Source organism: Benincasa hispida, chromosome 7, assembly GCF_009727055.1.
Source record: "Benincasa hispida cultivar B227 chromosome 7, ASM972705v1, whole genome shotgun sequence".
Taxonomy (NCBI): domain Eukaryota; kingdom Viridiplantae; phylum Streptophyta; class Magnoliopsida; order Cucurbitales; family Cucurbitaceae; genus Benincasa; species Benincasa hispida.
In genome coordinates, this window is record NC_052355.1 from 18,817,736 (window position 1) to 18,841,110 (window position 23,375).

The following is a 23,375-nucleotide window of genomic DNA, read 5'->3' on the forward strand; positions in this document are numbered from 1 at the left end:
TTCTAGGTGCGTTGCATAGCCCAAAGGGCATGCGTCTAAATGCGAATGTTTCAAAGGGACAGGTGAATGCTGTCTTTTCCTGATCTTCTGGGTCAATCAAAATCTAGTTATAACCAGAGTATCCATCGAGGAAACAATAAAATTCTTTGCCAGCAAGTCTGTCAAGCATTTGGTTAATAAAAGGAAGGGGGAAGTGGTCTTTCTTAGTTGTCGCGTTGAATTTCCTATAGTCCATACAGATGCGCCAGCCCGTGATAGTCCTTGAAGGTATGAGCTCATTATTGCTATTGACTATCACAGTTGTTCCCCTTTTCTTGGGAACGCATTGGACTGGGCTTACGGAGCTACTATCGGATATAGGATTGATCACTCCCGCGTCCAACCATTTTAAGATTTCTTTCTTGACCACTTTCTTCATTATGGGATTCAGCCTTCTTTGAGGCTCAATCGATCCCAACTTCCCTTCTTCCAGCCTGATCTTATGCATGCAATAAGAAGGGTTGATGCCACGGATATCCGCTAGCGTCCAACCTATTACACGCATGTGCTTTTGCAGCATCTGCAAAAGAGAGTGTTCGTTCGGCTCGGTAAGGTTTACGGTAATAATTACAGGTAAAGTATTATTTGTTCCAAGGAAGTCATATTTCAGGTGACTAGGTAACAGTTTCAACTTGAGTTATGGTGGTTCCTCTAGTGATGGACGCATTGGTTTCATCCGCCGCTCATTCAGACTTGGCGGCTCTGGTTCTTTCATGTTTTCCTCCAACGCGAGGACTTCGAAAACTTGGGTCACTTCTTCTCCAGGCAACTCTATATTGTTCAGTTGACATTCTTCACTGTCCAGGAACTTTAATGCGTTTAACACATTAAACTTCACCTCTTGATTGTCTACGCGCATAGTCAATTCTCCTTTATGCACGTCTATTAAAACTTTTTCAGTAGCTAGAAAGGGGCGTCCAAGAATAATTGGTACCTCCTTGTCCGCTTCATAGTCTAAAATAATAAAATCTGTTGGGAATATGAAGATGTCAACTTTTACCAGAATGTCTTCAATCTTTCCTTCAGGGTACTTGATCGTTCTGTCAGTGAGATGAAGAGTAACAGAACTTGGTTGTGCTTCGCCAATTCCCAATTTCTTAAAGATTGAGAGTGGCATGAGATTAATGCTTGCTCCCAAATCACATAATGCATGTCCCACATCCAACCCTCCTATCGAGCATGGAACTGTAAAGCTCCCAGGGTTCTTCTGTTTCTTGGGTAGATTATTGCTTACTAATGCGTTGTACTCATGCGTTAGCGCAATTACCTTTGTCTTACTGACTCTCATTTTCTTCGTCAAAATATCCTTAAAAAATTTGACATATTTTAGCATTTGCTCGAGGGCCTCTATAAGTGGAATATTGATATGCAATTGCCTCAGGAGCTCAAGAAAGTGCTTGAATTGCTGTTCATCATTCTTCTTCATCAAGCATCTAGGGAATGGTGCATTCAGCAGCACTGCAGGTTTTCCCGCATTAGACGTACTTGGTTCTGAATGGCTTATGGTCTCAGGCGTTCTTTCTTCTTGATTTTTTACTGCCATTGAACGTGTGTTACGTTCTTTTGAAGGACTGTTGTTTCTTGGATTCATTCTTCTTTCTTCAAGAGCTTTTCCACTTCACAATGTCACCGTGTGACATTGCTTCTTTCCATTGTTCCCAGGTGTTTCAGTGTTGCTAGGTAAAACTCCAGGCTGCCTATTCTTCAACTCGCTCGCTATCTGCCCTACCTATATCTCTAGGTTTCTGATAGACGACGCCTGCCTTTTCAGCAATGCGTCATTCTGGGCGATGTACTGCTTTAATAGGTTCTCAAGTGGAGAATCTGAGCTCGACGCCTGTTCTCTTCTATTAAAGGGCTGTTGGTGTGGCTGATGCGTTGGTTGAAATGCAGGCGGCGGTCCTTGCCTTTGCTGTTGGTTCGCCCCGGGGTGGTGTTCCTGATGATTTCCTCCTATCCAAGAAAAATTTGGATGGTTCCTCCATCCGGGATTGTATGTATTGGAAAATGAATTATTTTTAATGAAGTATACTGACTGTGGATTTTGTGGGCAATCAGCATAGAAGTGAGGATCTCTACAGCCCATACAGCTAACCATGGACTACCCGAATGCTTCTACCTGATTCACCTTTTACTGATTTGATGCGTTCCCTAGCGATATGTTCTGCAGAAGGTTGGTCATCGTAGCCACCTGTGCAGATAGTGTGGCTATTGCATTGGAATCGATAGAATTAACATTCTGAGATCTCTTCTTCCTGTCAGCTTTTGCATCATACGATTCATTCACCCATTCCATGTTGTGCTTAGCAATGCGGTCTAATATCTCTTTAGCTTCAGTGTAAGATATATCCATAATTTCACCAGTTGTAGCTACGCCGGCTGCCATCTGCAATGATTATTCAATCCACCATAAAAAGTCTCCATCTGGATAGTTAGTGGTAGTCCATGGTTCGGGCAATTTTTGACTAATCCCTTAAAATGCTCCCATGCGGCGCTTAAGGTTTCAGCTTCTTCTTGTTCAAAGTTCATAATCTCTCGATGCCTCATCGTGTTGATGGTAGGTGGGAAGTATTTTTGCATAAATTTCTCCACCAATTTCTCCCAGGTAGTGATTTCACCAGGCTTCAGTCATCACGCAAAGAATAGGGAATAAAGATAGCCTGATCGCCTCTGGGGTGATTCCAGGAATCACAAATGTGTTACACGTTTCCAGGAAACGTTTCATGTGCGCGTGAGGATCTTCTCCACGACCACCCCAAAATTGTCCAGCAGTCTGGAGCATTTGAAGCACTACATATTTCATCTTGAATCTCGTCCCATTTAGCGTTGGGTATATGATTCTTGGAGAGAAATCATACAGTACAGAGGCCGCATACTCCCTCATAGGACGCATGCTGCTGTTCGCCATTAGGATCAGATTTTTTGCAGCATGAGCTAGTTGTTAAGGTAAGTTCTGATTTGCTGGCTGTCCGCCATTGCTTGTTGCATGTTCTGTTGTCTGAGAAGTTGTTGCCTCAACCTTCGACGACGATTAGATCGGTTTCTACGTCGGAAGGTCCTTTCAATCTCAGGGTCTTATATAAGTTCGGGAGTGCTCTCCCTGCTCATAAACGTTCACAAGCTTAGGCTTAGCTTGTAATACTCCCTCAACTGAAGTGTTCTTACAAAAGATACAACAAAATTTCTAGTTAGTTTTGTTTTTGAATCCCCAGCAACGGTGCCAAAAAATTGTTCGTTGCTATCGTGATTCGAGCTGGGAGTGTGTTGTATAAAATAAATTGGAATAATAAGTTCTAAGTATAAATGATGCGTTGATGCTTTAATGTGTTTATGTATTTGTAACGCGTTGGTGCGTTAGAGATGTGCAGCAGAACACACGACACTCCTCCTATTGACGTTCAAGTTTTCCTAAATTAGACCCAAGTATAAATCCAATTTAGGTTCCTGGTAAGTCCAGGGTCGAACTCAGGGATTCGGTTAAGCTAATGCAGACCTAGCGTTGTAGCTATTGTAGGGATTTCCTAAATGTATGAAGAGATGTGTTATTTACACTAAGGTGCTGTGCCTATGCAAGAAGATACAAAAGAGTTAAGTGGTGATTGATGGATCATGTGAAAATGGAGTTTAATGTAAATGGTATACGTCGATCTAAGATGAATGCACACGAACCAGAATGTGATGTGGGAGATGGATTGCTTATCTTTGTTTATGCGTTAGACTCTTTATTCGACACTTCTCAATGCGAATAACATACAAAACCTATCTCTAGGATGCATGCGTCAAACACAGAATGCAATAAACACTAGTAAGTCTATCTCTAGATGTACTAGGCCTTCTACTTGATGCGGCTTAGTTATTCTCGCGAATAGTCTAAGTTAAAGATGCTTTTACCAATTGATCAAGATGGCTTAAGCATTTGAAATGAGATTTTGCATAAAGTAGAGCTGCATTCAACATAAACAAGAAATAAACAATGGCAAAGTGTGATTGATCAAATATACGAATTTATAAAGAAGCAGATTGTCTTTACAAAAGCAATATATAATCAGATGAAATGAAGGTGATAAATGAGATGAAAGGAACTGAGTCAAGCCGCAGAGTACAATCTCTTGTATCTCTTTGGCTCAATTCTAGTTGTGTACAATCACTTGTATAATAGTTGGACGAAGTGTCTCTCTCAAGCTCGGCTTCCTCCGCTCCTTGACCGACGGTGATGGTGGTTCTCTTCCCTTTTGCTCTTCTTGACTCCACAGCACAACTTTTAAAGTTCTAACACTACGACTACGCTAATTATGAGAGTGAGAACTTGAAATTTTCTAAACTTCAAACTCTGGAGGGATTTCATCTATTTATAGGCGTTGGTCATCTCCAGCTTGGGGATGGGTAGCATTAAAGTCCATGCCCTGGTCAGCCGCTTGACACTTGGAAGCTTTTCAGACGCCGCCTGCTGTAGGTGCCCATACTTGCAATTGGTGACTTAACACAAAAAGCCTAAATCAATGAATCTTCTTTGCGTTGAATCCCTCCGACGCATGGCCCATGCGTTAGAACTTTGTCTGCGACACTTCTTAATCATGCATTATCTTCTTGTTGAAATCCTGCAATATAACGCGTTAGTGCCGCAGTATTTAGTAATAAACATTCTTTTGCATGAGTTTGCTAATGTTTGAGTAATTCCGTGTGTTTCTTCTAAAAATGAGGAGATTTCATCATTAAAAACCTTAGTTGTTCCAACTTAAGAGCCAAAATAACTTGTATTTCTACAAGTTATCACATACACGACCATGTAGTTCCTCATTCTCCTAAGATACTTGAGAATATTCTTAATGGCAGTCCAATGATCATATCCAGAATTGGACTGATACCTACTGACTATCCCTACTGCGTAGCATATGTCAGGTCTAGTACATAATATTGCATACGTTAGGCTCCCTCTTGTGGAAGCATAGGGAATGCGTCTCATATCCTCAACCTCTTGAGGTGTCTTAGGACATTGATCCTTTGACAAATGAATTCCATATCTGTAAGGTAACAGACCTCTTTTAGAATTCTGCATCTTATACCTAGACAAAATTTTGTCTATATAAGTTGCTTGAGACATGGCTAGTGTTCTGTTCTTGTGATTCCGAATAATTTGAATCTCGAGAACATACTACGCATTTCCTAAATCTTTCATTTGGAACTGCATAGCTAGCCATTTCTTGATGTCAGTTAGGTAACCTACTTCATTCCCAATGAGTAGAATATCGTCAACATATAAAACTAAGAACACTATAATAGAATTGACAATCTTCTTATAAACACAAGGCTCGTCAACATTCTGTTTAAAGCCATAAGATTTGATCTCAGTATCAAATCTTATATTCCAAGATCTAGAAGCTTGTTTCAACCCATAAATGGATTTTTGAAGCTTACAAACCTTTTGTTCTTAACCCTATGCAATAAACCCCTCTGGTTGAGCCATATAGATACTCTCCTCAAAATCGTTGTTTAGAAAGGCTGTCTTGACATCCATCTGCCAAATTTCATAGTCATAAAAGGTGGCAATGGATAAGAGTATTCTAATCAACTTAAGCATGGCAACGAGAGAGAAAGTTTCTTCATAGTCCACTCCCTCTCTCTGGGTATAACCTTTTGCCACAAGTCGAGCCCTAAAAGTCTGTACTTTACTGGCTTGGTCTCGTTTTCTCTTGTAGATCCACTTACAACCAATTGGTTTTACATCATTTGGTTGATCTACAAGTTTCCAGATAGAATTGAAGTACATAGACTCTATTCCGAGGTCCATGGCTTTGACCCACTGATCATGGTCCACATCTTTTATCGCCTGTTTATAGGTCGATGGATCCTCTATGCCGTCATCAGGTTTGACAACTTGTTAAACCCAAGTAACGGTCAGGCTGATGAACAACCCTCCCACTACGTCGATGCATTCTCAACTCTTGAGAAGGATGTGACTGACCAGATATACTAGTTTTATCTACTACTTTAGTAGATGAACTAGCTCTATTTGTAGCGTCTTTGGAAATTTCATTCAATACTAGTCTATTGTGAGGTTGATGACTTCTTATGTGGTCTTCCTCTAAGAATGTGGCATTTGTTGATACAAATATCTTATTCTCTTGAGGATCGTAAAATAGACCACCTTTTGTTTCTTTTGGATAACCTACAAATAGGCATAGTTTTGAACGACGCTCCAATTTTTTAGGATTTTTCACCAACACGTGTGTCGGGCATCCCCAAATCCTAAAGTGACGTAAACTGTCTTTACACCCTTTTCATAGCTCGTAAGGTGTTTCTGAAACACTTTTAGAGGGAACGTTATTCAAAATATAGACAGTAGTCTCTAATGCATGTCCCCAAAAAGAATCAGGTAACTAGCTCATCATTGAGCGAACCATGTTTAATAAGGTTCGGTTTCTTCTTTCTGATACACCGTTCTGCTAAGGCGTACGAGGTGCAGAGAGTTGTGATTGGATCCCGTTTTCTATCAAATAGTCTTGGAATCGTATGTCCACATACTCTCCACCTCGAACTGATCGAAATGTCTTAATTTTTTTACCTAACTGGTTCTCAACCTCAGCCTTATATTCCTTGAACTTTTCAAAAGAATCAGACTTGTGATGCATTAGATAAATATGACCGTACCTTGAATAATCATCATAAAACTGATGAATTAATTATAGATCGTTGGAACTCATGATCTGTAGGTCCATTAGATCCCTTTAGTAGCTCATTAAATTGGAATAACAATTTGAGTATTGATGTATGAATTTTATGGTTTTCAATTGATTGTATATGATACAATTATAAACCTTTAGTTTAATTGAAATTAAACGAAATTTAAAAATCAATCAACATTTAAATTATGATTTAAATATAAAATTGATTCATTGGTGATATTGTATTAATTTAATATTCGATTATTAAATTTATATTATTTTTAATTAAAAAGTTCAATTAAAAAATTAATTAAAAGTTAGTTTTATCTAATTAATTATTTTGAATTAATTTTATAAAACTAATTTAAAATAAAAAATTAAAATAATAATGTTTTTTTTAAAACATTCATAGTTAGTGGATTTTTCAACCCTATTTATTGGAAAATCACTAAATTCCATTGCTAGTCTTCAAGCTGGAAACCCTGCTCTCGTTCTTCATCAATTTCAACTTGTTCAAGTGTTTCCACCACACATTCCAGCTGGAGTATAGTAGAGAGGATCTTGGTGGTAGTCCTCTCGGTAATCCAAGATCTATCTTGGTGTTTTCAGCTGAATTAGTGGTGAAATCTTCAAAGGTAATATGTGTCTCAAACTCTCTTATGAATATTATATGAACAACATGCTTAAAACTCAAATTAAATGTAGTTTAAGTGCTTATTGACTCTGTATTCTTCCGTTGCATGATATATCATTTCTTCAATTGGTATCATAGCATGATTTAAGTGCTTAATATTGTTAATTTGAGTTTGGTGGGTGTTTTTCCATGAACTGCATGAAATAGTATGCTGATATGGTTTTTCCAGTGTTTTGGCATTTTAATCCTTTCAACTATGTTGTTTCTCTTGTAATTGGCTCTTGTTTGATGGGCCTTAATATGTGTTTAAGAGTCTATAATTCATATGGAGTCATTAGAAGTTGAAATTAGGATGTAATTGAAGAAAGAAGTGAAGAAGGTCGGGTTGCAGATTCCAGTTCATCAGCTTCTGCTTAAATCTTGTTGTTGAAGTTCAAGCGAGATTTCCCTTTCCAGCGAGAGCGAGAAGTTCCGTACTTGAGAGAGCGAGATATTGATGTAAGGTCAAGCGAGATTTCATTCCAAGCAAGATTCTGATGGAATTTTCGAGCGAGATTTCAAGTTCAAACAAGATTTTGAATCAAGTTTGAGCGAGATTTCCAGTTTGAACGAGATTTTATTGGAATTTCGAGCGAGAGATATAGTTGAAAGAGATTTTGAATCAAGTTCAAGCTAGATTTTGAAGCATGGAACGAGAGATCGAGTTTGAGCAAGAGTTGAACCGAGCGACACCAGAACTAGCGAGAGCAGCCGATTCGATCGGTTTGATTCTTTTTCTATACGGTTCAACCTTAACAGGTTTTTTCGTTGGTCCGGTTTAGGCTATTTTGGTTCTGTTCAAGTTGTTTGGGATCGGTTTGGAGTGGTTCAAAGTGGTCTAGAAGCTGTTTGGAACTGTCGACTGTTTTTGTAATACATAGGCTTTTGTTTACCTAAAAAAATGCGAAAACTAAAAGCCATATCAGTATGTGTTTAATTGTTCATGCATGTGATGTATGTAATAATTAAAAAAAAAAATCTTGTATATGCATATAGTATTCAATATAGATTTAAAATCCCATTGTAGGAAGCATGTTACATGTATTGAAAGTATGTTTTAGAAATGTTATAATATATAGTATGCATGTATAGAGTTTTTTTTAATATAAATATTATATTAAAATGCCTTTGATGAATGTTGTGGATGTTTAGCATGTCTAATTTTTATAAGTTGTTATAAAATTGAATTAGACTTTAAAATCCATAACAAAGAGACACAACATGCTCACTTAGGTTATCAACTAGTTTTAACCGTTAAAATAGATTGTTACCTTATAAAATTTGGTCACAAACTCAAATCGGTTCATAAACCTGTCTAAGGCTGGGGGTACTTAAGTTGACGGTTTATATAACACCTCCTACCTGGGGATTATGACCGAAAGATTGAGCGTTGTTAACTAATTTTATGAGCCTTCGTGGGTGGTGTGAGGTATAAAATTGGTTTAAACACTTAGACATCTAGGGTTATATCCAAATATAAATGTTATACTTGGATAAAAATGATAAAAACTTAGGTTGTTTAAAAGTTAGCCATTTTTAAACCTAAGTAAATATATACCCAAACATATAGAACACTTCAGTGGGAGATTAACAATATATTCGATATATAGTTATTAGCTCTCACGTCCTCAAGAGTTCACAACGTGAGATCCATGCTCGGCTTCATGTCGCTTTTACTGAGACTTCTCCATTCGGAAAGTGTTTTCATGGGTCAATAACAAGGTGAATGGGGGAAGTAGTTCATAGTAAGTGGGTGAAGGAAATGTGTCAACATTGTCCTATGGTCTCCTCCATTAGTTTGAATCGTGAGATTCCTATGTTACGCCTGCTGTCGTTTTTAGGTGGTACTAGCTAGCCGTTAACCACGACGATCCCCATAGAGGGTCGTAACATAGGCTTCAGAACAACCCAAGCTTCAATAATGAATAGGGTCTTATAGTTCCATCTTGGTTATTGTCTTCCATTTCGGTGGCATATTCATATCGTTCTATAAGATCTGAAAATGGCGGGTCACACTTACAAGAATTAGTAATTGTTAGTAAAGATCTTGACAGAAAATGATAACCAAAATATCTATAGGATTATAAAGTTATTCTGATATAATAGTTGGTCAAGAATTTGTATTGCTTCAGTGAAGGAATTGTTGACTGCCCCTCGGTAGCAACTGTTCTAAATCACTAAAGTAGCGTTGCAAATAAATAAATATTTATTGGGTACGTTATTATTTTGCTAAAATTGGATTTAGATGCATAAAGTTTAATAGAATTTGTTTAAATTATTTCAACAATGTCGAATTCAATCATACAACTGCTAGCTTCTGATAAATTTAACGGTGAAGGATATTCAATCTGGAAATCCAACATCAATATGATATTAGTTGTGGATGATTTGAGGTTTGTGTTGATGGAGGAGTCCTTTAGTTCTCAGTACAACAGCTAACCAAAATGTTCGGGACATCTATGATCGTTGGGTTAGAGAAAATGAAAAAGCTCGGGCCTACATCTTAGCAAGTATATCTGATGTACTTAATAAGAACCATGAGGTAATGCCCACCACCCGTGAGATAATGGCGTCGCTTCAGGAGATGTTCGGGAAACCGTCATCCTCTGTTCAACATGAAGCCATTAAGTATGTCTACATTACTCGTATGAAAGATGGAACCAACGTTAGAGAACATGTTCTCAATATGATGGTCCATTTTAATGTTGTTGAGGCTCATGGGGCGATGATAAATGAAACAAGTCAAGTAAGTATGATATTGGAATCTCTCCTAAAGAGTTATCTACCATTCAGAACCAATGTTGTTATGAACAAAATTACTTATAATTTGACCACGTTGTTGAACGAGTTACAGACTTATCATTATATGATGAAACTTAAGGAGAAAGAAGTAAATGTTATTTCTAAACCTAAAAAGTGTTTTAAGGGGTCAACGTCTGGAACAAAACCCACTGATAATAAAAAGTCTGTTCCTTCTTCTTCTAAAGACAAATCTGTACAAATGAAGAAGAAGGGTAAAAGGAATAAGAAAACCACTACTAAGAAAAACAAAAACAAAAACAAGACTCCCAAAGGAAAGTGTTTCCATTGCAGAGAGGATGAGCACTAGAAGCGTAATTGCCTAAAGTATTTGGCTGAACAGAAAGCAGAAAAGGCGAAACAAGGTAAATCAGATTTACGAATAGTTGAAACATGTCTAGTGGAGAATACTCACTTAACCTGGATATTAGATTCAAGCGTCGTTAATCATGTTTGCACTTTTCTATAGGAAACTAGTTCTTGGAGAGAACTTTCTGAACAGAAAATGACTTTCAAGGTGGGAACGGGTGAAGTCATTTCTGTTGGAGTTGATGCCCTAAAGTCTCGTGTTCTATAGTTTGTAAACAGTATGTACGCAGTATGTACAAACACTTGTGTTGTTAATATATGATATTTACTTCACATATTGTATTTTGCTCAGTTACTTGTTTTATTTGCTTTACCACAAACTAATAAACATAAAATCCCTGGTTATTTGTATGTGACTCAAGCATGTATGTGGTGACAAACAAGTGGTTCATGTCTTGAGTGATAACCAAAATGGTCTGTAGTATATGGATAAAGGAGGGAAACCTTATCTTGGTAATGTTAAGGATGCGGCCCACTTTGTGGAATGGTCACAAGTGTTGTGACTTGTCACAGATGGTCTGATCCTGATCATTCGTTTTGGGGACATGCGAGCGGAGGCGTCCTATACAAAGAGTTTGTATAAGACCTGACCACAAAGTGTTAACGTCTCGTTGTATAACACAGTTCATGACAGAGACTTCACTTCATAAGGATGACTATAGGTAACATGACCTCAATCCTGAGTGAGTTGGAAACTCCTGCCATTGAGGGCAGTTCTTTGATTTGTATGGGTGTGAATGGCCAGGTCACCAATTCAAACCTACCATTTTGGGGATTCGTCTGATTTGGGAGCTGGAAACTCATCTATACAAGATGGAATTCACTCCTTCCCCGAGGTAGGGGTAAGTAGATAGATGGCTCCCCTAAGGGTTGATTTTGAGGCTTGAACGATGTGGCACCACACACCTTCTCCTGGCCCGAGAGGTGTTTACACATAGTTTGACTATGTTTTATTGTTCATTAGAGGAATCAGTGGTACTTAAGGAGTGAGATGTAACTATAGGGGCAAAACGGTAAATTGGTCCAGCTGTACTTACGAGCATCTGTGAAGGGTCATCGTACTCATGATTGGTTATATCCGATGGACATAGAAATATATATGTGGTAAGAAGAGTTTAGCTATTGGTATTTAGTGGAATCACTGTCAGTTAACGAATGGTGGATCTCGTGACTAAAGAGTTTAGTCAGCTATTCACGTATCGTTGGAGCTTCGAGCCACAGGTCCATTAGGTCACCTGGGTAGCTTGGATAAAGTTGAGAACTAGTGTTTGGGTTAATTTGAAATGTTCAAATTGACAAGAGGAAGTTCAATTATATATGATATAATTGGATTGGTTAATTATATATGATATAATTGGCTAAATGTATGAGATACATTATTTTGGAGGAAATTAGATATAAATATGATTTACATCAAGTAGAGGAGAAAATATTATAGTAGATATATGATATCAAACTATAGGATATAGATATAATATGATTATATTTATTGATTAAACTAATTAATTAATTATATGATAATTAACGAATTTATCCACATTCGGATGTGAGAAGTGGGCTACGATGGTTATGGTAACCGGCGGATTAAAACAATGAAAATATTTTTCATTTTTGATCAATCGGGCATTTGTATTATCGCGTGCCCAAAAGAATATGTGAAAGCGTTCGTAAGAGCCTATACGATAGAAGCTCGTCCGTCTAAACGATCGTCTGCCTCACGTTTTCTCTAAATGATCGTACACGTTTTCTCTAAACGATCGTATACGTTTTTACTAAACGATCGTTCAGTCTTTCATACACGATCGTGTAGCTCTACTATACAATAAACATTTCCTTTATACGATAGCAAAGTTTCTTCTCTAACTTGCTTATCGTCTACACGACGCGTTCTCCTCCGTCCTCTACCAAACTCACCAAAGCCCACTCTTTGGGTTTTTGACGTCGAGGATACCCGGGTTTCTCTTGTGGTGGTGTCGTCCCTGCTGCAGTGTTCGTGTACATTCTGATCGTGCTATTGCAGTCGACCTACTCGCCGGGTGCTGGTAGATCCGTTGGAGGGTTTTTCGCTACTAAGGGTTCAGACGTTCGAAGAGTGTCTTCATCTGGTATGAACCCTTTCCTTGTTAATTACTGTATTCTAAGCATGCCGATAATTAAGTTTATATGCATAACTGTATGTGTAGAATGTATATCATTTTGTGTTTCTGTCATTGTGAAATCGGAGCAATCTGAACATGCTCATGGAACTCATCGATATGAGATCCTTCAATTTCAGCTCATGTAGTGGGAGATGTCAAGCTATTTTTTGGAGAATCTTTATCTTACTTAGAAATGCATATTATGTACCTAAGATGAAGAGAAACTTAATCTCTATTTCCTGTCTGCTAGAAAATATGTACATAATATCTTTTGAATCTAATGAAATGTTTGTTTCTTGAAGAGGTGTACATATTTGTTCTGCAAGACTCGAAAATAACTTGTATATATTAAAACCAACTGAAGCAAAGGCCATTCTAAATATAGGGATGTTTAAAATGGCTGAGACTTAAAATAAAAAATGGAAAATTTCTTCTAATGCCTATCTTTGGCACCTCAGACTTGGTCACATTAATCTCAACAGGATTGAGAGATTAGTAAAAAAACAGTCAGATTAGTAAAAAAACAGTCATCTAAGTCAGCTAGAAGATAGTTCTTTACCTCCTTGTGAATCATGACTTGAGAAAAAATGACAAAAAGATCTTTTTCGGACAAAGGTCTTCGTGCCAAAGAGCCTCTCGAACTAATACATTCAGACCTATGTGGTTCGATCAAAATGTAAAAGCACGAGAAGGCTATCTGTATTTCATCAGTTTTGTTAATGATTACTCAAGATATGGCTACATTTACTTAATCAGTCACAAGTCTGAAACTCTTGAAAAGTTCATAGAATTTAAAACCGAGACAGAAAATTTGTTAAGTAAAAGAATTAAAACAATTCGATCTGATCAAGGTGGTGAGTATATGGATTTATAATTCCGGAACTATCTAGTAGATCATGGAATTCAATCTCAGCTCACAACACTTGGAACACCACAACAAAACGGTGTTGTAGAAAGGAGAAATCAAACCTTGTTAGACATGGTCCGATCAATGATGAGTTATGCTCAGTTACCTCAATCTTTTTGGGGGTTTGCAGTACAGATTGTTGTATATATTCTAAACGTTGTTCCTTCAAAAAGTGTTTCAGAAACACCGTATGAATTATGAAAAGGACGCAAAACAAGTTTACTTCATTTTCGTATCTAGGTTGTCCAACACATGTGTTGGTACAAAATCCTAAGAAATTGGAAATACGTTCGAAATTATGCTTTTTTGTAGGATACCCCAAAGAAACAAAAGGAGGATTGTTCTATGGTCCCCAAGAAGACAAAGTATTTGTATCAACAGACGCTACATTCTTGAAAGAAGATCATATAAAAAATCGTCTACCATGTAGTAAATTAATATTATAAGAAATGACCAAAGATGCTACAGAAACATCAACAAGGGTTGTTGATCAAGCTAGTCCATCAACAACTGTTGTTGTCCTATCACATCCATCTAAAGAATTGAGTATGCCTCGACGTAGTGGGAGGGTTATTCAATAATCTGAACGCTATATGGGTTTAACAGAAACTCAAAACATCATACATGATGATGGATTAGAGGATTCATTAACCTTTAAAAAGGAAATGGAAGATGTTGACAGGGAACAGTGGATAAAAGCCATGGACGTTGAAATGGAGTCTATGTACTTCAACTCTGTCTGGGAACTTGTAGATCAACCACATAGGGTTAAACCTATAGGTTTCAAATGGATCTACAAGAGAAAACAAGATCAAACTAGCAAGGTGCAAACCTACAAAGCCAGACTCGTGGCAAAAGATTTTACCCAAAGAGAAGGGGTTGATTATGAAGAAACTTTTTCTCCTGTTGCCATGATAAAATCAATTAGAATACTTCTATCCATTGCCACATATTATGACTATGAAATATGGCAAATGAATGTCAAGACAGCTTTTCTGAATGACCATCTTGATGAAAGTATTTTTATGTCTCAACCAGAAGGGTTCATCAAACAAGGACAAGAGCAGAAAGTCTGTAAGCTTAAACGATTCATTTATGGATTAAAACAAGATTCAAGATCCTGGAATATAAGATTTGATACTGCGATCAAATCTTATGGTTTTGAACAGAATGTTGACGAACCTTGTATATACAAAAAGATAGTCAACAAGATTATAGCATTCTTAATACTTTATGCTGATGATATCTTGCTCATTGGAAATGAAACAAGCTTCCTTGCTGACGTAAAGAGATGGTTAGCAACACAATTCCAAATGAAAGATTTGGGTGATGCTCAATGCGTTCTAGGAATACAGATCTTTTGAAATCGAAAGAATAGGACCCTAGCACTATCTCAGACATCTTATATTGACAAGATGTTGTCAAAATATAATATGCAAAATTTCAAAAGAGGTATATTACCTTTTAGACACGGAATTCATTTTTCAAAGGAACAGTGTCCTAAAATACCTCAAGATGTTGAGGAAATGACAAGAATTCCATATGCATCTGTAGTTGGGAGTTTGATGTATGTAATGTTATGTACAAACCCTGACATATGCTTTGTAGTTGGAATTGTCAGCAGGTTCCAATCCAATCCAAGACACAGTCATTGGACTGCTGTCAAAAACATCCTCAAGTATCTAAGGAGAACGAGGAACTATATGCTTGTGTATGGATCTAAGGATTTGATCCTTATCGGATACACTGATTCTGATTTTCAAACTAACGTGGATTCAAGGAAATCTACTTTAGGATCAGTTTTCATTCTCAATAGAGGAGCTATAGTTTGTAAAAGCATTAAAAAAAGTTGTATCGCTGACTCCACAATGGAAGCAGAATACATAGCTGCATGTGAAGCTGCTAAAGAAGCAGTATGGCTACGCAAATTCTTGGCTGACTTGGAAGTAGCTCCAGATATGCACCTACCTATCACATTGTATTGTGACAATAGCGGTGTTGTTGCCAACTCCAAAGAACCAAGGAGTCACAAATGTAGAAAACATATTGAGAGAAAGTACCATCTCATCAGAGAGATAGTACATCGAGGAGACGTGATCGTCACGAAGATAACCTCTGAAGATAACCTTATTGATCCATTTACAAAGGCCCTCTCGACTAAAGTGTTCAAGGGCCACCTGGTTGGACTAGGACTCCAAACAACGTAATCTAGGGCAAGTGGGAGAATATCTATGGTATTCGAGATGCCCTAGTTTATTGTATTTTCCCTTTATGTTTCTCAACATTGGATTGTATATATTTTTTCTCACTGGAGTTTTAGTCGAAGTGGGTGATTTTTGGGAATGTCCTAGGACTCGCAGTTCGTGTTAAACATTATATTTATCAATAAAATATTATTGAGTATTTTATTCAATAAAGTTGTTGATTTTGCACTCTATTTTGAAAATCCAATAAACATATCCATGGCTATAATATGAATACTTTAACTTTATGTAGTGACATAAACATGTTCAAGTTAATACTATATAGCCTAAATGGTCTATAAGTATATGGATGAAATTGAGTATCTCATCTTGGTAACACTATTGGATGTGGCCCATTTTATATAGGTAATACAAATGATGTGATCCACAGATCATTCATGTAGAGATATGTGAGTGGAGGCATCCTATGCAATGAGTTTGCATATAGACTGGACCACGAAATAGTCACTTTTCTTTATAACGACCGTTTACTGTTAAAACTGACTATTTCATACTTAAGGTAACCTAGGATAACTCGATCTTAATCTTGAGCTAACTATGAACTCTTGTTTATTCGGGATTATCCTTTGATCTGCATAGGTGAGAGTAGTTCGATAGCATTGCTTAATAAGCCTTCCATTTTGGGGATAAGATTGGATGAATAGTTGGGGACATAGCCATGCAAAATGGAATTCATTCCTAGCCATACAAAATGGAATTCACTCCTAACCTTTTGAGGGTTAGTAGATAGGTTGTTCTATTAAGTATTGATTTCAGGTCTTGAACATATAGGGCCCCGCCTTCTCATGATAAAGAAGGACATGATTCATAAGTAATATTATGAATCAAATTGTTCGTTAGAGGGTCAGTGGAAACTTAAGAAACAAGATGTATTTGCAGTGGTAAAATGATAATTTTGACCCAGCTATAAATACGAACAACCTGTGAAGGATCGACTTACTGATTATGGTTTATATGGACATAAATATATCTATAGTGAGGAGAGTGCAACTATCGAGTTATAATGGTGTGTCTTGATAGTTAACGAATACTAATTAACTCGATTAAAGAGTTTTAATGAATTAATTACAGATCGTTGGAGCTTATGATCTGTAGGTCCATTAGGTCCCTCTACTAGCTCATTAAATTGGAATAACAATTGAGTATTGATGTATGAATTTTAGGGTTTTCAATTGATTGTATATGATACAATTATAAACGTTTAATTTAATTGAAATTAAACGAAATTGGAAAATAAATTAATATTTAAATTATGATTTAAATATAAAATTGATTTATTGGTGATATTGTATTAATTTAATATTGAGATATTAAATTAATATTATTTTTAATTAAAAAGTTTAATTAAAAAATCAATTAAAAATTAGTTTTATCTAATTAATTATTTTGAATTAATTTTATTAAATTAATTTAAAATAAAAATTAAAATAATAATGTTTTTGGGAAAAATCCACTAACCATATTTATTGGAGAATCACCAAATTCTATTGCTAGTCTTCAAGTTAGAGCTGCTCAACATGCAATCCTATACATTTGCATGGTTTTTACCTATATATTAAAGCTCCATGCACGAAGACCAGCGAGATTACAGAAATGTACATTTCTGAGCTGATAACCCTGAAAACCCTACTCTTGTTCTTCATCAATTTCAACTTGTTCAAGTGTTTCCACCACACATTCCAGCTTGAGTATAGTAGAGAAGATATCGGTGGTAGTCCTCTCCATAATCCAAGCTCTATCTTGGTGTTTTCAGCTGAATTAGTGGTGAAATCTTCAAAGGTAATATGTGTCTCAAACCCTCTTATGAATATCATATGAACAAAATGCTTAAAACTCAAATTAAATGTAGTTTATGTGCTTATTGGTTTTGTATTCTTCCGTTGCATGATATATCATTTCTTCAGAAATGGCATTTCTCTGAGTTCAGGACAAGGTTCGTTTTCTTGCACTTCTACAAAACAAGAGACAGATTAGACAAACAAAACTCAAAGGAAGAACCAAGCACTAAAAAACCATCCATGAAAACCTCCATTATCTACTCTATCAGTTCGTGAAAGATGGCCATCATGCACCTCTAAAAAGTAGTTAGTGCATTGCATAACCTGAATGACATTCTCCTGAAGGAAAATATCTCATATGTGCATGTGAACATCATCTTCTCTTGATCCTTAGGAGCTATGGTGATCTGGTTATAACCTAAAAAACCATCAAGGAAACAATAGTAAGGATAACCATCTACCCGATCTAACATTTAATCAATAAAAGGTAGGGGAAAATAGTCTTTTTTGGTGGCCTTATTTAGTTTCCTGTAGTCAATGCACACCCTTCATCCTGCCACTATCCTAGTGGGAATAATTTCATTGTTCTCATTTTCAATAATTGTCATCCCACCCTTCTTAGTTACCATCTACATTGGGCTTACCTATAAATTGTCAGAAATAGCATAGATAATTCCTACATTTAACAATTTAAGAACCTCAACCTCTACTAATTCTTTCATTGTAGGATTGAGTCTCATTTGGTCCTCAATTGAGGGACTGAAGGTATCCTCCATCAAAATTTTGTGCATCATAATGGAAGGACTAATACCCTTTAAGTCACTAATTGACCAACCTAAAGTTGACTTATGTGCTCGCAATATTCTCAACAATTTTTCCCTTCTACCTTATTTAGTTTAGATAAAATAATAACAGGATTATTAGAAGAGTCTCCTAAAATGGCATATAGCAAATGTGCAGGTAATTTTTAACTCTAATGTGGGTGGTGTATTTGACTTACTTTCACTAACAGACATCAAAGATACAATATTGTTGTTTTTTTTTTTTTATCCATCTTTATGTTTTTTTTCTCTTAGTAAATGTTAACTTTTATATATTCCAAATGCTGTTTTTCTTATTGTAATTATTTTCTTTTAATGAAGAAACCTAGATCTTTTTCATATGTTTGGTGATTAAAAAATGAACAAAGAAGATCTATGTCTAGTAGACAGTGCAACTACACATACAATTCTTACAAGTAAAAAATGCTTTTCCAAATTGACAATGATGGAAGCAAAAGTAAATACAATATCAGGTTCTACAAACTTGATTGAAGATTTTGGAAAAGCAAATATTATTTTGCCTAGAAGAACAAAATATATAATTGACAATGCATTGTTCTCTAGTCAATCAAAAAGAAATCTACTAAGTTTTAAAGATATATGTTGTAATGGTTTTTGTATTGAGACTAATAGTAAGAATAATGTGGAATATCTATATATTATTATATATTATCTCTACTACCTCAAATGAAAAACGTATATTGGAAAAGTTGTCCGCTTTATCTTCTGGATTGTATTATACTCATATACGAGTAATTGAAACATATGCAACAATGTACCTAAAGTTCATAAATCCAGATATATTTTCTATTTGGCATGACAGCTTGGGTCATCCAGAGTCTATAATGATGAGAAGAATTATTGAGAATTCAAATGAACATCCATTGAAGAGCAAGAAGATTCTTCAATCTAATGAATTATCATGTGATGCTTGCTCTCAGGGTAAATTAATAACTAGACCATCACCAATTAAAGTGGGAACTGAGCATTTTTAGAAAGAATTCATGGTGATATATGTGAACCTATTAACCTAGAAGTGGACCATTTAGATATCTTATGGTATTAATAGATGTATCTAGTAGATTGGTCACTCGTGTGCTTATTATCAGGTCGAAATATTGCATTTGCAAGATTACTTGCTCAAGTAATTTAGTTTAGAGCACAATTTCCTAATTATACAATTAGAACCATTCGTTTTGATAATGCTGATAAATTTACATCCTGAACTTTTGATAATTATTGTATGTCAATTGGGATAAGTGTTGAACATCCTGTAGCTCATGTTCACACACAAAATGGTTTAGCATAATCATTTATAAAATGTTTGCAATTAATTGCAAGACCATTAATTATGAGAGCTAAACTTCCTAAATTAGTATTGGGATATGCTATTTTTCATGCAGCGTCATTTGTACATATAAGGCCAGTAGCTTATCATAAGTACTCACAATTAGCTTATGGCCATGAGCAAAATATTTCTCGTCTGAGAACTTTTGGAGTTATAGTATATGTTCCAATTGCTCCACAACAATATACTAAGATGGGTCCTCAAAGAAGGTTAGGAATACATGTTGAATATGATTCCCCATCAATTATCAAATTTCTTGAGCCCCTGACGGGTGATGTATTTACTGCACGATTTGCTTATTATCATTTTAATGAGACAATTTTTTCAACATTAGTGGGGGAAGAATTCAAAAGTTGGAAAAAAATTACATGGAATGCATCGTTATTGTATCATTTAGATCCCCGTACAGATTAATGTGAACTTGAAGTTAAAAAAATAATTCATTTGCACAATATAGCAAATCAGTTACCAAATGCATTTGTAGATGCAAAAAAAGTAATTAAGTCACATATACCAGCTACAAATGTCCCATCGAAAACTAATATACAAACACAGCAAGTTGCCATTAATGAGTCTAGAACACGTCAGAAGCATGGTAGACCAGTGGGTTCCAAAGATAAAAATCATTGAAAAAGAAAAATCGACAATAGTAAAAAAAGACTTAGTTGAGGATGTAAATATACATGAAGAAACCCTGGACATGACAGATAGTCGAATTAGTGAAGAAGGTGAAATACCTAAAGATGATAATGAAATTTCATAAACTATGACATGACAAGAAAAAGTGAAACCAGACTAATATAGTTATTGGCAACATTTTTGCATATAATATTGCTCTTGATATCATATCTGAAAATGAGGATTCTGAACCTAAATTTGTTGAAGAATCAACATAGAAAAGATTCGTTTCAGTGGAAAGAAACAATCGAGGCAGAATTAAACTCATTTTCAAAACATCAGGTTTTTGGAACAGTAGTTCAAAGATCAGAAGGTGTCAAATTTGTGAGATATAAATGGGTATTTGTGAGAAAAAGAAATGAAAATAATGTGATCACAAGATATACATCAAGACTAGTTGCACAAGGTTTCTTACAAAGACCTAGTATTGATTATGAGGAGACATATTCTCCAAGGGTGTATGCAATTATACTAAGATATTTAATTGGCCTGACTGTGTATAAAAGTCTGGATATGCATGTTATGAATATAGTCACAACATATTTATATGGATCTTTTGATAATGATATTTATATGAGAATCCCAAAATGATTTAAGCTAACTAAAACATATAAATCAAATTCTCGAGAATTAAATTCAATAAAGTTACAGAGATCGCTATATGGATTAAAACATTCATGATAGATGTAGTATAATTTTCTGAGTAGATATTTGTTGAAAGAATGATATCAAGACAATCCAATATGTCTATGTATTTTTTTAAAGAAATCACAATCATGATTTGCTATTATAACTGTATATGTTAATGATTTAAATATAATTGGAACTCTTGAAGAGCTTTTAAAGGCAATAAAATATCTTAAGAAAGAATTTGAGATGAAAAATCTCAGAAAAATAAAATTTTCTTTGGTTTGCAAATTGAGCATTTAACAGATGGGATATTTGTTCATTAGTCAACTTATAAAGGAAAAGTTTTGAAAAGATTTTATATGGACAAAGTACATCTATTGAACATTCCAATGGAAGTTCGATCACTAGATGTGAATAAAGATATATTTCGACCTCGAGATGATAATGAAGAACTTCTTGGTCCTAAATTACCATATCTTAGTGCAATTGGTGCACTTATGTATCTTGCTAATAATACAAGACCAGATTTGCATTTTGAGTAAATTTATTTGCAAGATATAGTTCTTCTATAAAAAAAAAAAAAAAAAAAAAAAAAAAAAAAAAGACATTAGAACGGAATTAAACATATATTTCGTTATCTCCGAGAAACGATCAACATGGGTTTGTTTTATTCAAATAAATCAAATTTTGATCTAGTTGGTCATACGGATTCTGGATATTTATCTGATCCACACAAAGTTAGGTTTCAAACAAGTTATCTATTCACATATCAAGGAACTTTTGTATCGTGGCGGTCAGTGAAGACTACGACATCTACTTCCTTAAATCATGCTGAAATTCTTGCAATTCACGAGGCTAGTTGATAATGTGTATGGCTAAGATCAATGACTCAGCACATTCATCAAACATGTGGTTTGCCTTCTAGTAAAAATCTTCCAACGATATTATATAAAGACAACACATCATGCATATCCCAAATCAAAGGAGGATATATTAAAGGAGATAAAACAAAGCATATTTCACCAGAGCTTTTCTACACTAATGATCTTGAAGAAAATGGTGACATCCCTGTACAAAAAATTTGTTGAAAGGATAACCTGACAAACTTATTTACAAAATTATGACCAACCACAACCTTTGAGAAATTAGTGCACAACATTGGAATGCGGCGATGTAGAGATTTCGAACTTTGTTTCCATGAGGAGTAAATATATTGTATTATTTTTAAAAGTATTAGATTATATGAAATATGTACTCTTTTTCCTTCACTAGGAATTTTTTTCCCAATGGGCTTTTTCCTAGTAAGGTTTTAACGAGACATATTATATATATATATATATAATAGGCATCTTCAAAGAGTAATTAACATGCAGTGGAGAAAATCAAAATCAATAAGCACTCTAATTATACTAAATTTGAGTTTAGAACATGCTTCAAAGTAACTATTATAGAAGAGGGTTTGTTGAACGCAATACCTTTGATGAAACCTCTTCAAAACTAGCTAAGCTCCACGTAAAGATGCTTCAATCTACTAGTAGACCACCACGAAGATCTTCTCTACTATTCTCTTGCAAGGATTTTGTGGTAGAAACACTAAATTGAGCTAGTTTTGATGAAAATTGAAGAGGGTTTGGAGAGGGTTTCGAATTTTGCAGAGTTCTTGTGGAAATTCTGAATGTTTGGCTAATCATTAAGCCCAACACTCTAATTTATAAAGTTTTCATCATGCAATCTCAAAGTTTGCATGAAAGCCAGCTTCTTCATGGATTGAGTGGAATTGGATGAATAAGGTGCTTGCACCATAGTGGAGATTTCCAACTTTTGGAAATTTTCATTTTTTGTTTTCAAAATTTGTTTTAAAATTTGATTCTAAAATCAATTTACAAATAAACTAATTTATTTGTTTGATTAGTTTATAAAAAATAATTCAATTAATTAATTTAAATAAACCTAATTAATTAAGCCTTTTAATTATTTTTGTTAATTTAATATATAATATTAAATTAATAAAATACCAATTTCATAAAATGAATTTAATTTCATATAATTAATATTTAAATCATAATTTAAATATTAATTGATTCTCCAATGTCGTTTAATTTCGATAAAAATAAATAATTCAATTATATCAAATACAATTAATAGAAATCCTGATTGAATTTGAATATTTCAAATTCTAAACCCTAATTTCAAATCTCATCAAGATTACTTAATTTACTAAGCAAATTACGAGCTAGTAGAGGGACCTTATGGGCTTACAGATCATGAG

At 35.2% G+C, this 23,375-nt stretch overlaps 1 protein-coding gene and 1 non-coding gene across 2 annotated transcripts; one reads left to right on the top strand and one right to left on the bottom strand.

Annotated features, from left to right (window-relative positions):
* Positions 1–676: 676 nt before the first annotated feature.
* Positions 677–1,582, bottom strand: LOC120081004. The gene has a single exon (XM_039035686.1). The coding sequence runs from the start codon at positions 1,580–1,582 to the stop codon at positions 677–679; it is 906 nt and encodes a 301-aa protein (XP_038891614.1).
* An 897-nt stretch (positions 1,583–2,479) lies between these two features.
* LOC120082307 lies at positions 2,480–2,583 on the top strand. The gene has a single exon (XR_005483138.1). It is a non-coding gene; the product is annotated as a small nucleolar RNA R71 (small nucleolar RNA).
* The last annotated feature ends 20,792 nt before the right edge of the window (positions 2,584–23,375 follow it).